We start from the raw sequence: 17,003 nt of genomic DNA, 5'->3' as shown, positions 1-17,003 counted from the left end.
ACATAACTAACGAGGAGGTATTGAATAGAATTGGGGAGAAGAGGAGTTTGTGGCACAACTTGACTAGAAGAAGGGATGTTGGTAGGACATGTTCTGAGGCATCAAGGGATCACCAATTTAGTATTGGAGGGCAGCGCGTGGAAGGTAAAAATCATAGAGGGAGACAAAGAGATGAATCCACTAAGCAGATTCAGAAGGATGTAGGCTGCAGTACATACTGGAAGATGAAGCAGCTTGCACAGGATAGAGCAGCATGGAGAGCTGCATCAAACCAGTCTCAAGACTGAAGAAAAGAACAACAACAACAACAACAACAACATGGTTGCTGTAGTGCAGGGTTCCAACATGTTCACAAAATTTCATAATATGTAAATCAAGAGACTGGGATATCTTAAGCTGTTTTAGAGTATGTACAAGAACAACATTACAGAATTTGTGGCAATATTTTTAGTACCTATTGAAAGATAAATTGTTTTCTTCTACATCTATACTCAGCGAGCCACAACATGGTGTGTGGTGGAGGATACATCATGCCCTGTTTCCATCCAAATCTAGTTTTTTTTTTTCCTCTCTCTTCACATTTTCTTTCTCTGTTTCAATATATCGTGTTGCTCACTATTCCTTAACTGAAAATGCAAGTCTCCAATTCCAGTCCGCCTTATTACGCAAGCCCAAGAAGCGAGTTAATCACCTCCTTTATTTGGGGCTGGAATTATTGTACATTTGGAATGCAACTCTGGATGTGCATGGTGTAAAGTTTATAAATGTAAGAGGAGATATCAAGCTAAGTAAATAATAAGTGTAATATATATATAAATGTTGCTTTCATTAAGAGGTGAATAAACTATGATCTTATATTTCTTACTGACCACAGAATATTTATGATTTTGAATTCAAAGTTTAGAACAAAGTAAAAATCATGCAAGAGAAATTGCAATTCTGTTTGATGGAGAATAAAATGTTGGAATCTGAATACAATCAAAACTGTGTTTGGTTGAGTTACTTCTTGTAAATACTTATTTCCATATTATCTTAGAATAGATATACACTGATCAGCCAAAACATTATGACCACCTATGTGTATCTAATAGACAGCATTTCCATCTTTGTCATGGATAACATTGATGATGCAAGGAAGCAATGAAGTCTTGGTAGATTGCTGGATGGAGTTGGTGCCACATCTGCAAGCACAAGTCATCTAATTTCGGTCAGTTCCTGGAAGGGGTGTGATGAGCTCAGACACCATGTTCAGTTCAGGTCTGGAGAGTTGGGGGGGGGGGGGAGGGAGAGAGAGAGAGAGGGGGGGGAGCAGCTCGTCAGCTGGACCGTCGCACTCCTCGCCTTGTGGTATGGCGTATAATATTGTTGAAATATGCCAATGCAGTCAGGAAACATGACTGTCATTAAAGCTGTACATGGTCTGCAATCAGCGTATGGTACTCTTTGTCTGTCATGGTGGCTTGCACAAACTCCACTGGACCCATAGATGCCCACGTGAATATTCTCCAGAGCATAATGGAGCCACTGCCAGCTTGTCTCCATCCCACAGTACTAGTGTCAAGGAGCTGTTCCCCTGGAAGACGGATTCACACCCTCCCATTGGCACAATCAGACCATGCAATGCTCTGCCACTGTGCCAACATCAAGTGCCGATGGTCATGTGCCCATTTCCACTGTAGTAACCGATATTGTGGTGTTAACACTGGTACATGCATCGGTCGCCGACTGCAGAGGCCCATCATTGGGAGTGTTCAGTGCACTGTGTATGTAGACACACCTGTACTCTGGCCAGCATAAATCTGATGTTATTTCCACCATAGTTCACTGCCTGTCCTGTTTTATCAGTCTGCCCAGCCTACGACGTCCGACGCAGTAATGAGGGGGCAACCCAACCTCACGATGTCTGGATGTGGGGTTTGACCTTGGTTTTGCCACTTGTTGAAGACTCACCACAGCATTCATCGAACACCTGACAGGCTGTGCAGTTTCCAAACTGCTTGTGCTGAGCCATCACAATCTGCCCTTGAAAACTCACATCATGCCCATTCCCCATTCTACACGTGGATAGCACTGATACAAAATGCACTGTACGTGCATCTGACTAGCAGTTATTCCTCGCCAGGTGATGCTACTATTACCTGGACTGGTTTATAATGATAGGTCAATTTTCTGGATGTTCAGTGTGCATGCTCTGTAAACTATTGAAAAGCAGGGGCATTAGGCTTAACTTGGTAGCTACATTCTACAGACTAGTTCTTACAATAACAGTGCATTGATTTTCGCATCAGGTGAAGAGAGGGCAGAACAGTTCAAAGTTTCTTAAGTTTGGTTATTTTTCTCCAGACTCTTAACGTGTGACAAATTTACATTCCTGGTGTGTGCCAATTTTAGGGCAACTTCCCCTGTCGTAAAGTGACAGCACATTGTCGAAGCATGAAATCACCCTTAGAGACATGTGGCAGACTGAACAGTGGTTCACTCCAAAGAGAATTCAGGCATTCTTTTATGTCCAGTACATAAGTGGCTATACCTATAAATTTGCTGTGGTCTATAAAAAGTATTGAGAAAGGGGTCTGCAACAAAAAGTCATGAAGGTGTTGCAGAACTTTCGAGCAGTTTATTTATAATACTGAAGAGAAAGTCATGTTACTAATTTTCCATTTTTTATACAAAAGAAGTTTAAGTTACACAATCGGACATTTTCTACTTTTTATGTAAATGCAGATCAATGAATATTTACACTCTTACTTTTATACTCTATTATTGTTTGAATTAAATATAAATCATAAAAGTACAAAATTAAACATTTTGAGAAAAAATGTAATCTACAGAAAATATACAAGATATAAAGTACATGCTATGGAATCAAGGTGCACTTGGTGTACCAGGTGAACCTACTACATCAATAACTTCTGAAATTGCCTTCTGTTTCACAGCTGGAGCATCACCTTCAGCACTCTGTGTACGAGATTCTTCAGAGTCTAAAGATATTGCACTTGGTACAGGGAGAGTCTGAAACATATACATCACTTTCACTTAGAAACAACTATATGGGTACCAGATGGAAATAGCTTAATGAATAAGTGTAGCAGTTCTAATTTTTTTTCCTTTTATGGGACAAGAACTTCATATAAATTTCATCCGATAATCCAAATCAAATGGCAAGAAAGATTCACAAGAAAATAATTCGTAATTAGAATTTGTGCTTGCAGCCTCCACTGGACAAATTCTACAGTGTTAGAAATGGCAGAGTTAACAGTTAAGAAGATTGGGAGGGGGGGGGGGGGGTGAAAGAACTTAAAGCAACAGCCATCCACCAGACCTCAACTTAGGCTTTTTGTTTCCCTCAAGTACATTCTCTTTTTCCCTTTCTCACATCTTTTACCATGGTTCAAATGTTTTAAAATTTATTTTATCTTTTCTTCATATTCTGTGGACTGTCCAACTGCCTTTCTTTCCTTGGCTGCAGCTGCTGCATCGCCATTTGCCTCTTCCTTCCATACCTCAGATGTCACTAATTTTTGCCTCACATACTGTAAATCAGTGAGATACCGAAATCCTTTTCTGTCACTTTAAAATTCCATCTATTTCTGGCATTTTATTATTTTCTCAGTCATTCTGTCTTGTTGTGTATTGACCTGTGTTTCTGGGAGGCTTTCCTGATTAACTTGCAATGGGTACACAGGTCATTTCAAAAGTCCTGCACACAGTGCATGCACAGGCGTTATGATGGTGTGATAAAGTTGAAATTCATGTCAGTTGTGAGCGAGACTTCAGGCGTGATGGTTGTATATGTGTTCGCTGGTTCGCATGGCTGAGTCATGAGTGATTCAGTCTTAAAATGGAAACTGAAACAGACTTATCTTGGATTACCCATAGTAACCTGCATTACATCAAAATCGAATCCCTGCATGGAAAGAACCCACTGGAAATTTACAACGCTTTGAGAAAGGTGTGTGGGACTAGTGGAGTGGATCATAGGTTATCTTAGGCTGTGTCCTACGTGATCGACAGAAGCGAGTGTCTTCTGGATACGCGACACTCCAGTGACAAACAGCAGCATCGGGCGAAAACTTTGGTGTACTGCGTGCGAGCAACCATGTTGCGCTTCAAGATGGCTGCTCAGAGCCAACCAGCATCCCTAACGTGTAGAATACTGTAGCTGGAGAGTAAGGCTACAGAATTAGGATTACTTAAGAAAATAAAGTGAAAAGGAATGCTGTGCATGAAACTTACAAGGGAGGAATCTCCATGGAGAATTTCATAAATATCAAATACGAAGATTACCAGACAAATTCTTCGAATGCACCTGAATGAGCAGAGGAGCATTATACTCTCATCAATATATATATTAAAAAAATGCTGTTACTTACCAAACGGGAAAGCGCCGGTAGATAGAAAAAAAACACAAACACACACACAAATATCAAGCTTTTGCAACCCATGGTTGTTTCATCAGGAAAGAGGGAAGGGGAGGGAAAGACGAAAGGATGTTGATTTTAAGGGAGAGGGTAAGGAGTCATTCCAATCCCGGGAGCGGAAAGACTTACCTTAAGGGGAAAAAGGGACAGGTATACACTCGCGCGCGCGTGCACACACACACACACACACACACACACACACACACACACACACACACACACACACACACATATATATCCATCCGCACATATACAGGCACAAGCAGACATATGTAAAGGCAAAGAATTTGGGCAGAGATGTCAGTCGAGGCGGAAGTACAGAGGCAAAGATGTTGTTGAAGTGACAAGTGATGTACGAGGGGCGGCAACTTGAAATTAGCGGAGGTTGAGGCCAGGTGGGTAATGGGAAGAGAGGATATATTGAAGGGCAAGTTCCCATCTCTGGAGTTCTGATCGGTTGGTGTCAGTGGGAAGTATCCACATAACCCGGATGGTGTAACACTGTGCCAAGATGTGCTGGCCATGCGCCAAGGCATGTTTAGCCACAGGGTGATCCTCATTACCAACAAACATTGTCTGCCTGTGTCCGTTCATGCGAATGGACAGTTTGTTGCTGGTCGTTCCCACATAGAAGGCTTCACAGTGTAGGCAGGTCAGTTGGTAAATCACGTGGGTGCTTTCACACGTGGCTCTGCCTTTGATCGTGTACACTTACCGGGTTACAGGACTGGAGGAGAAGGTGGTGGTGGAAGGGTGCATGGGACAGGTTTTACACCAGGGGCAGTTACAAGGGTAGGAGCCAGAGGGTGGGGAAGGTGGTTTGGGTATTTCATAGGGATGAACCAAAAGGTTACAAAGGTTAGGTGGATGGCGGAAAGACACTCTTGGTGGAGTGGGGAAGATTTCATGAAGTATGGATCTCATTTCAGGGCAGGATTTGAGGAAGTCGTATCCCTGCTGGAGAGCCACATTCAGAGTCTAATCCAGTCCCAGAAAGTATCCTGTTACAAGTGGGGCACTTTTGGGATTCTTCTGTGGGAGGTTCTGGGTTTGAGGGGATGAGGAAGTGGCTCTGGTTACCTGCTTCTGTACCAGGTCGGGAGGGTAGTTGCGGGATGCGAAAGCTGTTTTCAGGTTGTTGGTGTAATGGTTCAGGGATTTGGGATTGGAGCAGATTCATTTGCCACGAAGACCTAAGCTGTAGGGAAGGGACCATTTGATATGGAATGGGTGGCAGCTGCCATAATGGAGGTACTGTTGCTTGTTGGTGGGTTTGATGTGGACGGATGTGTGAAGCTGGCCATTGGGCAGATAGAAGTCAACGTCGAGGAAAGGCCTTTAAATATGTGTGTGTGTGGTGTGTGGTGTGTGTGTGTGTGTGTGTGTGTGTGTGTGTGTGTGTGTGGGCGAGCGCGCGTGCGAGTGCGAGTGTATACCTGTCCCTTTTTCCCCCTAAGGTAAGTCTTTCCGCTCCCGGGATTGGAATGACTCCTTGCCCTCTCCCTTAAAACCCACATCCTTTTGTCTTTCCCTCTTCCTCCCTCTTTCCTGATGAAGCAACCATGGGTTGCGAAAGCTTGATATTTGTGTGTGTGTTTGTGTGTTTTTTATTGTGTCGATCTACCAGCGTTTTCCCGTTTGGTAAGTCACAGCATCCTTTTTTTAATATATTTTTCCCATGTGGAATGTTTCTTTCTATTATATATAATATGATCAAGAACTTTTAACAGCCAATAAATGCGGATGACTAACTACGATAAATACAAAAAAGTACACAGATTGATACCAGTAAACAACAGCTAGCTGTGGTGTAGAGTTAGAGTTTGCAGTTCATGATTACGTGTTAGAAAAAGGTCCTGGGTTCAATTATGGATCATTTTTATATTTTTACTGATGGTTCAAATGGCTCTGAGCACTATGGGACTTAACATCTGTGGTCATCAGTCCCCTAGAACTTAGAACTACTTAAACCTAACTAACCTAAGGACATCACACACATCCATGCCTGAGGCAGGATTCGAACCTGCGACCGTAGCAGTTGCGCGGCTCCGGACTGAGCGCCTAGAATATTTTTACTGACACAGTTACAATTCTGTATACTAAGTTTTATGTATACTGTTCACATTGCATTGCTCAGTATATTTTTAAGGTCTTGCCAAAGAACACTGGAATAGATGTGAAGATCAAGTTCTTTGGCAAGACCTTAAAAATCACACACATTTAGTTCCTAGTAAATTACAATGAACCATGAAATTTTACAGATATTTGATGTTGCGAGCATAATTCATCAGCAGTCAATGTTAAGGCAAAGTGTTTCAATTACTCTAAATAGTCTGTAAAAGTAAAGCTTACAAGATTTTTGAAGAGGAAGTCAAACATTTTGTGTAATGATTTGTCTGAAAGTATGAAATAAAAAACATTAGGGAAATTTTTGGTGGACCTCATTTTCAGTTCATGATTTCGACCATCATTCAAAGGCACGCAGACCATTTCTCTGATCTACTTTTTTTTTTTTTTACACAAATCAATTCATTAAATATTTGACTGATTTCTTTCATTTTTTAATTTCAAATTTTATTCAAAAAGCATGATCTTACTGACTCCTCATTTGCCTTCCTACCATACTTGATTCGAAGGAAGCCTTTTTGACATTTAAATACCGCACCAATGTATCTTTTTATGTGCAAATAGCTAGGTTCTGAACGGATGAAATTTTTGAAACTTCATTTACATATCTTGGCAGCAGCTTTTTGTGTAATACTTCAATTTTCCTCAGATTATTAATTAAGTTTTCTTTGCTTACTCAGATTACTTTCAAGCAGTTAAAATATTTTCATGCCAAACTAGACCTCATGATGGTCACTTTTATACACCGTTTACCTATTTCTCTCCCTTTGTTTGGCTATGAAAATTTGGACAAAATCTCATGGTGTAAGTTATGGGGAGTCTTGTTTTTGCTCTGCTCACGCATTTACAAAAACGTATTGAATGTTAATCATGTGATAAAATAGTCATATCTGTGAGCTGTCATTTCCAAAATTTGTCGTTTCGATGTCTTGAACCTTTTATGAGATATGATGATTTTTACGACCACTTGATTCCTAAAGGAAAGGTTCGGACGTGCCACGAGCGACCCGTCCGCAGATACAACAACCAATATCTCAAGAATGAAGAGAGAGATCATTCCGGTCTCAACTTTAAATACAATTTACATACATTGGTTACATTTCATATGCAATAATGTATGGCTTTAAATGAACTATACAGAAAGTCTACACAATGTGATTTTACCTCTGCAAATTCTTAAAAATTTTGTGCAGTCATATACTCAATTTTGTGCAGCACAGTAATGATGACGAATAACAAAAATAAATTTAGACCTTTATCGTTTAAAGATATCAAGCTATAGGTTGCTGAAGAATCGAATTTTTTCACCAAATAGTTTTCTTAAAATCGGATGTTAAGTAATTCATAGCTGTCATCATGTCCGCTCCACTGCTGTGCCGAGATGACACATGGCTGTCGCTCTATGTCGCGCGTGCTGCAGCAACAAGCTTCAAACGTGTTTGAATTCAAACGTCGCCAGCTGCAGCGGGAGATAGGCAGCGACACAGATGTCGCTCACGTAGGACACTTCCGTAACTACACCTGCGGTTGTGTTTTGTAGCCTGAACCTGTTGCTCACTTCTGTCACTCATGTAGGACAGGGCCTTAGTGGCCTGCTCATTTCCAAGAATGATCGGGTAAACACTGAGGACAACCCAAAACCAGATGACCATCAATGCAACAGACTACACCTCTCATGCTATTGTTAATGACACTTTGAGAGAGGATTGATGAGAAACATGAGGCAATTGCATACAATGCCAGAATGTCTGTCACTTCAGTTTACAGACTCATACTTGAAAAGTTGAAGAGAGAAAAAGTTGTAGCCTTATTCAATGGAAGGAGAACAGTTTCTGAAAAGGATTGTTGCACTCGATAAAACGTGGATACAAAATTTTGCGCCAGAACTGAAGTCTCAGTCATCGCAATGGAAATGTTCTGACTCTCCATGCCCAAAAAAATTTCAAAGGTGAAACTGATAACGATCTTTTGGTATGACATGAATGGAGTCGTAGCTACAAAGGAAGCACCACAGGGGATGTAACATGCGCATACTGGAAAATGTTTCATGCCTAAAAAGTTGTCAAAGAAGGCCTTACATGTTTGCAGCTGGTGTCCTCATTTTACATGATAATGCGAGACCGTATATTGCCCTTCCAGTGAGAGAAGTGCTCAAAATATATGGATCGGAAATATTTCCCCATCCACCATACAGTTCTGATAAGAGACCACCAGACTTTGATTTGATTCCCAAATTGAAGCAACAAGTCTATGGAAAACATTCTGGTACAACTGTTGAAGATTCCCAAGTAACCAGACAGCTCAACAATGAAGGTGCACTACCCAGAATACCGAAGTAGCCAAAATGTTGGGAAGCTGTCACAAGCACCAATGGAGATTATGTTGAAGGCCTGTACAGGTATTTTGTTTTGTAAAATAAATGCAGAACTTTTGAAATAACCCACATGATATTTAGCATGGAGCCACAAGATGTGGACAGGATACAAAATGTGATACAAGGTCTCACATACACAGTAAGATTTTACTGTGAAAGTGAAACTGGTACTACAATTGTGACTAACCCCATTTTCTTCAGTCCTTTTGTCTATGATGCTATATGAAGGTTCCCTTGGTTCCTAGCTTTAAATCGTTCATTTTGAATCTAAGTTTTTTATTTATTTAGGAGGCTATTGATGAGTGGGGAGTTTTCAGTTAGTGAATTCTATGATGTCTACCCCAAAAGTAGGACTCTTGAGTCTTCTCAAGTACATTCTCCTCTTGATATAAATAAAATCAAAGCTATTTCTATTGAAAATTTATAGCTATTGAAACAAACTGCACTATATAGTATTATGTGAAGAACCTTTTCCTGAAATAAAGGAAAAGGCTTTGTCATCTTGTTGTCACTTCTTTTGTAGAAAGTATTTCTCTTATTTTCTTCTGGCCATTGTCATTTTCAAAAAAGACATAATTTAATGGTTTTGACAAACACAAACTCTGAAATAATAATAATAATAATAATAATAATAATAATAACAATTATGATGATGATGATGATGATGAATTATTTGTGGAGTACTAACCTTTCCTGGATTGAGGGCTTCATACTGATGACGAAGTGTTTGCAGTTCAAATTCACATGTTGCTAGTGCCATTTTTAATTCATACAGAAGAACCATATCACTACGCAATTCATTAAAATGTTGGCAAATGTCTTCTGTTGGCATGGGGTTTAATTCTGCAACATATAACATAATAATACATGTGACAAGAATAGAATATACAAGTGCAAACTGAAAAGTAAGCGGAGAATTTCAAACATTTAGAAATGTGTGTCTTTTGTGGAGGTAGAATAAAAAAAAATGGGAAAATGTGTGTGCTGGGAAAGGCAGGATACATCATATGCGATACTTAATACATAGTACTGTCTTACCAAATATTAGGCTACACAGAAACAACGCCAATGCAGAAAGATGTCTCCATTTGTAATAGTGTGTACACTTAGTAAATGAAAAGGTTGGGCTTTGGAGCACTGTATAAGATTGCAGAAGCTATGCCCAAATAGTCTGAAGTTTAATTAGCATATAATTAATGAATTTTATACTTAAATGACATTAGTGTTTCAACCGAATGGAAAAAAATAAAAATATTGATTCCACCTGGAATTGAACACAGGCCCCCCGCACAGTGAGCAAACACTCTACCACAGAGTCACACTGCTCACATTTGTACATTCATCTTATTTTAGTATATTAAATGTGACTGGAAAAATTAAAAAGTCCATTTTCTCAAGAATTTTTGACAATTGCATTGAATGGCTTTGGAGGAGGTATTTTTGAGTTTTGAACCTCATGCATCATAAATGTAAAAAAATTACAAAAATCTTGACTGGCATGTGGTACCCTTGCAAAACAAAAAACATTCAACACAAAGTGTTTTGAATAGTGTCAACTTTTAAACAATCAGTTTTTGGGGGCTGACAGCTAACTTACCACACCCTTACTATGGCTGGTCCATTGAGGGCTCATAAATTACTAATTTATGTAGGTTCTGCATGAATAATAAGATCAGTACATAAGCAGCAAGTTTGACAAATGCTGACCTAATACTTCACACAAAGCATTTTAACTTTGCACAGATCACTATCAGCTTTGTACATACTGGCAATATTAGAATCTGTCTGATAGAAATATTAGGGTTAGGCAGAATTTAAATTCCTGAATCCAAGAATTCAGACAGATTGTAGAAGTAATGGCTAATGAGGTATTATTTTACTTTGTGTTTTAAGTATTTGGGGATTTTGAATTTTCTATCATATGCCCACTGGCAATGTGTTACAGACTTCTGTACTGGAACATAAGACTCCATTCTTAACCCTAGAGGGGGATGCAGTCTATATGGAAATTATTTCTACTTCTAGTATAGTGACAGTAATCTTTTTCATATTAACCACAAACACTGTTTGGGAGTATGTGTACTGGCATGTAAATGTAAGTCTGCTACAAGGTGTTTAGTTATCAACTTCACACAATATTCTTACTTTATGCTTCTGCAGAATAAATATTTTTTATCCACCTTCACTGCAATGCCCTTGAAGATTGCTGCATAGGACAGAATTGAGCAAAAACGTGCAAAATATGCTAACAACACTGTGAGAGAAGACTTTTGAGTGCAAAGCTGCTAGAACTGAACTTTTTGGTTAACTTGACCACATGCTGGCACCACCTTAGTTTAACACTCATCTTGATGCCCAAGAACTTCACATACTGGTACTCAGTGTAAGCCCCTTGTTCTCTACTTCTAGTACCTGTAAGTCATATTTATTTGTTTGGAATAGCATAATAAGAGTTTTGCAATATTAAGGATTAAAATGTTGGCTGTGAACCGGTTGTAAGATTGTTCCATTATCCTCCTGGCTGTGTCTGATATGAATTTGTATGGACCTTTGATCAATATATTTGTGTCGTTAGTGAACATTCCAGTTTTTGGTGAGTCCTCCATTGTCTTTTATAAATTATTTACGTAGATCAAAAACAGGAGCAGGCCAAGCACTAAACCTTGCAACACACCATATTTAATGTTTCACCAATTTGAATTCAATCGTATTCCTATTATATCTGATGTGACCCTTGCTTTTCTACTGATAGTTTATGACTCCATTCATACAAGGGAAAGACCTTTAATGCTATACTATTTGCATTTCCCTATCAGAATTCTATCATCTACACTATGGGTTCCCAGACAGTGGTACTTGCACCACTGGTGGTATGCAAGGATATTGCAGGTAGTATGCATACAAGTAAACAAAACACATACTGAAATAAGTAAAATTATTAATTTACATTACCTTATTTTTAAACTTAAAATGATAGTGAGAAAATTGACTGATAAAATTAGTATATGTGTAATGTATCTTTGACAGGCTTCGCATTTTGAATATGGGCCTACACGGACAAGGCACAACAGCTTTTTTAGCAATAACAAAATACTGTCTTCTGAAAGAGAGGCGATTCCTTTTAGATGACAAGTACTGAACAATACCTTTTTCACATTCTCTTCTTTTACATCAGTTTTGGAAGACAATGAACTAGCTCCCATGAAAGATTTAGTTTGGGACATTATCACACATTTAGAGATCATTCAAAAAAGTTTTGAGAACTACTTACCTGTAAATTACACAAAATGTGACTGGGTAAGAAATCCATCAACAGAAAAAGTAGCAAAAAAGTAATAATAAAAGAAGCTTTAATTGAAATGGCTAACAACAGTTCAGTGGCAGATGCTTTCAAAATGAAAACTCCCCTTTTTTTGGGAGTGAATAAAAACAGATTACCCTCTTTTGAAATAAGCAGTCTGATTATTGGTGCCGTTTCTTACTACTTACATGTGTGAAACTGGGTTTCCTGAGTTGTACGATAAAAATAAATAGAGAAACAGACTTGGGAGCTACATTGAGTTCAATCGAGCCAGATAAACAGCAACATGTCTCCTACTGAAACACGTAAAGTTCTTTGATCAGAATCCAAATATGAAAACTGACTTGCTGATTTTGAAGTCTAATTTACCATAAAAATTTGATTCGAGTCTGAATTTTTTTGCTTTTTGCACTCTAATTTTTTGTACTTCATATTCAGTTTACGTGTCTCTTGCACAACTGGTTTATTTTACTTGTGATGTAAAAGTTTAATAAATACTTTTATCAGTAAATACTGTAAATGTCATTCCTAGGGACATTAAATTTTCACGAAAATGATAACATAACATTGTCTGTTTTAGAGAAATATGACGAAATTGGAAATTTTTGCGAAATATTATGAAATTTGTCGTTCTCCCTTATAAAAAGTGTAGTAAATTTGAGGACAATTTACCAATATTCTTAACTGATGGTTACTGAATGGTGAAATTCTATTTTGCCTTCTTCCACCTCGAGTTTGAAGTTCATGTATAATCTTAAAAAGCTATAATGTGACTTTGAAAACAGCTTGAAAAGAGGCCAAAAATAACAGTGTTATTAGTACAAAAACACTGAATACATAGAAAAAAACACCGAATGTGCCAAAAAATATCACCAAACAGGAAAAAACAAACACAAAAAGAAAAAATATAACACCGAGTTTGTCAAAAAAAGACCAAATTTGGTGGAAAAATAACAGTGAAATTAGAATTTGGCATAAAAGTCACACTGAATATGGCAAAAAATATTCAATGTTTCAAAACATTGGCCAAAAAAGCCCTGAAATAACAGCAAATTTGGCAAAAATAAACCTTAATTTACAGAAATGCACCAAAGTTGGCAGGGAAAAAAAACTGCACTGAAACTTGAAAAAAATAACAAGGAAATTAACTTGGAAATTGGGGAAAAAAAAATAACACTGAGAGTGGGGAGGGGTGGGGGTAAATTAGTTACAAAATGGCACTGAAATCGGGGGGAAAAAAAACTGAAATAGAAAAAAATAGCACCAAATATGGTGATAAAATAAAATGATTTTCCTGTCACTAGTCATTGCTCTCTTACATTTGCATTTATTTCATTTTATTTCATATTATTTGCTACAAATAAATAACACGTAAGAACATGAATGACTGTAAAAAATGCTTCCACGTAACCTTTTTACTTGTGTGTGTGTCACTTTTCTATCATACATAGAAGTTGATCAGCTTGATGCAAAATCTGTGTGTTGTCAGCACTGAGCAAGATGGTGAAAATTATTCCCCTCATACTGTAACTCCCCCCCCCCCTTTCCACCACCTCAGCAGGTTCCATCAAGTGAATAAGCTGTATGGGTAGGCCCAAATGTCTAAAAATGTGAAGCGCTACACAGTGAACCCCTGGCCTTTACAGTCAAAGGTCTTGGCAAGACCACAGATAATGACAACAGTGTAATTTTTGTTGTTTGTATCTGCTAGAATTGCTTTTGTGGGTTCATAAATCACATTCACACAAGAGAACACATTACAGAAGCCAAACAGGGCTGTTGTTAAAAGGTTATTCTCAGAAAGATGGTTCAGTATTCTGTTGTAAGTTGCTGTCTCAAAAATTTTTGACAACACGGGAAGGAGTGAAGTCAGTCTAACAGTTCCAAAAGCTAGGATTCTATCATTACTTTGCTTTTACACGTTTTTATTGGTTGAACCAAGTATTTCGTCTTCTGAAGATATGTACTGGCCAGCAATTCTGTCTCATAATTTATTAGTTTTCTCAATTGAATTTGCTTCTGATAAAATTAATATTATAAATAAAAATGTAGTGGGAAAATGTACTACCCCTTGCAATGAATTACTTTAATTTCTATGCAGAAAAGTATTGTGAAAATACTATATTGTATTACAACAATTTTCTCAGACATTTAAATTTTACTATTCCTGCACTATGATGAGAAGAGACATCACCTCACTAGCATGCATTATGTGACATCATGATAAACAGGTTAACATTACAGTTTCTGGAAAAGCCAGTAAACAAAATGCTTGTTTGTACTACATCTAATGTTACAATACCAATGTGAAGTTCATGAAGCAGCTGCTCAATAGCTTTAGTTTTCTTCTGGCCAATGTTTGCTGGTAGCTTCATACGCTGGGAACGCAGAGACACACCACTACCCTTGTAATCAGGGAATTTTATTCCTGCAGTTTCCACCATCTGTAACATACATCAGAGAATAATTCCAAAAGCACTATTTTTGCAACATACGTATATACGCTCTTATATCGTGCACTTACATTAGCATCTAGCCTCGGCCTCATTTGATGAGTCAGCTTTTTTTTTGTTATTTTCTTTTCTGTTCGCCGGACATCTGACTGGCTGTCAGCAGCTGTTATTAATTTTTGAAGATCTTGTTGTTTCTTTTCTCTTTCCTTCTTTCTTGCTTCAATCTTCCGCAGTTCATTCAAAAGAGTTTGTTCCTCCTCTATCTGCACATGTACAAAAACAGACTGTACAGTGATGAAACTAATGATCTTTAAATTTCTATAAAAACACTCAACAGACAATACCTTACAAAGTGTACTATCTAATAAGCAAAATTTTTCATGTCAAATTCCCACATTTTACTATTTATATATTTACTCCTATTTATAAATGACCTGCCACCTAGGGAAAGACAGGCCAGGTTTAACTCTACTTCGAATTGAACAATGGAAAATCCAGGATGCTACTCACCATATAGCGGAGATGGAAAGTCGCGATAGGCACAATAAAAAGATTCACACAATCACAGCTTTCGGCTATTAAGGCCTTTGTCAGCAGTAGACACACATACACACACACACACACACACACACACACACACACACTCATGCAAACGCAACTTGCACACACGTCTGCAGTCTCAGAGAGCTGAAACTACACTGCGGGCAGCAGCACCAGTGCATGATGGAAGTGGCAACTGGGTGGGGGTAAGGAGGAGGCTGGGTCAGGGAGGGGGAGTGATAGTATGGTGGTTAGTGGCGGACAGTGGAGTGTTGGAGTTTAGACAGAGGGCAGGACAGAAGGTGAGGAGAGAAATAAAAAGAAATTAAAAGACTGGGTGTGGCGGTGAAATGACGGCTGTGTAGTGCTGGAATGGGATCAGGGAGGGGGCTGGATGGGTAAGGACAGTGACTAACGAAGGCTGAGGCCAGGAGGGTTATGGGAACGTAGGATGTATTGCAAGGAAAGTTCCCACCTGCGCAATTCAGAAAAGCTGGTGTTGGTGGGAAGGGTCCATATGGCACAGGCTGTGAAGCAGTCACTGAGATGAGGGGTACCATGTTTGGCAGCGTGTTCAGCAACAGGGTGGTCCACTCGTTTTTTGGTCACAGTTTATTGGTGGCCGTTCATGTGGACAGACAGCCTGTTGGTTATCATGCCTACATAGAATGCAACACAGTGGTTGCAGCTTAGCTTATAAATCACGTGACTGGTTTCACAGGTAGCCCTGCCTTTGATGGGATAGGTGATGTTAGTGATTGGACTGAAGTAGGTGGTGGTAGGAGGATGTATGGGACAGGTCTTGCATCTAGGTCTTTTACAGGGGTATGAGCCATGAGGTAAGGGATTGGGAGCAGGGGTTGTGTAAGGATGGATGAGTATATTGCCAGAATGAGATTTTCAATCTGCAGTGGACTGTGCGCTGATATGAAACTTCCTGGCAGATTAAAACTGTGTGCCCGACTGAGACTCGAACTCGGGACCTTTGCCTTTCGCGGGCAAGTGCTCTACCATCTGAGCTACCGAAGCATGACTCACGCCTGGTCCTCACAGCTTTACTTCTGCCAGTATCTCGTCTCCTACCTTCCAAACTTTACTGAAGTTCTCCTGCAAAACTTGCAGAACTAGCACTCCTGAAAGAAAGGATACTGCGGAAAATAATTTGATACAGAAATGAAACAGAACTGTCTCATAGCTCTTAAAAGAGCAAAAGCAGCACTTTCTTTCAGCAATGGATAATTTCTGAAAGAATATTTTGTGAATACTGCAAAAATTTTATGTACAGCTGAAACCATTCTTCTCAAAGTATTTCCTCTGTCAATGTGAAGCATTTGCAGATGTACTGAAGAAACTGTGAGCGACATGGAAGTGCAGTTCAAATACAGAAAAAGATTGGGTTATTTTCTCCTCAGCTCTGGATAAAAGCAATGCTACAATTGACGCTACTCAGATTGCCATTTTCATGAGTGGTGTTGACACTGATTTCAATGTTGTGGGGGGAACTCCTTGACTGATTCCAATGCAAGACAACTGTGGCTGACAATAAATTTTCTTGCTTAGAAAGCATAATTGTTGTTGTGAAAATTTTCCTCGATTGCAACAGATGGAGTCTTTGCATTGACTGGTCGCAAGTCTGGGGTTAATGAGAAAATTAGCAACTTTCAGAAAGTTTGTGTGTGCACTTTCTAAAGGTGAAGGAATCGCTAATCCAGTAAATTTTCTAGCTGTAGCTGACTCCAAAGTGGATAATATTTTTGGGACATACTCTTTCCATGCTTTTGGATTTA

The 17,003-nt window shown here is 38.9% G+C and overlaps 1 protein-coding gene across 1 annotated transcript in view; it reads right to left on the bottom strand.

The window, feature by feature from the left end:
- Window positions 1-2,654: 2,654 nt before the first annotated feature.
- LOC126191048 (DNA methyltransferase 1-associated protein 1) overlaps window positions 2,655-17,003 on the bottom strand; it is a 127,192-nt gene continuing 112,843 nt past the window's right edge. The window contains exons 6-9 of the mRNA XM_049931760.1: window positions 14,748-14,939; window positions 14,526-14,667; window positions 9,611-9,765; window positions 2,655-3,012 (exon numbers count right to left, since the gene is read on the bottom strand). Coding sequence (XP_049787717.1) covers window positions 2,866-3,012; window positions 9,611-9,765; window positions 14,526-14,667; window positions 14,748-14,939 — 636 coding nt within the window. The 3' untranslated portion in view covers window positions 2,655-2,865. The remainder of the gene's footprint in view (window positions 3,013-9,610; window positions 9,766-14,525; window positions 14,668-14,747; window positions 14,940-17,003) is intronic.

This window comes from Schistocerca cancellata, chromosome 6, assembly GCF_023864275.1.
Source record: "Schistocerca cancellata isolate TAMUIC-IGC-003103 chromosome 6, iqSchCanc2.1, whole genome shotgun sequence".
In the NCBI taxonomy this organism is placed as follows: domain Eukaryota; kingdom Metazoa; phylum Arthropoda; class Insecta; order Orthoptera; family Acrididae; genus Schistocerca; species Schistocerca cancellata.
This window is presented reverse-complemented; position numbering and strand designations above follow the sequence as displayed.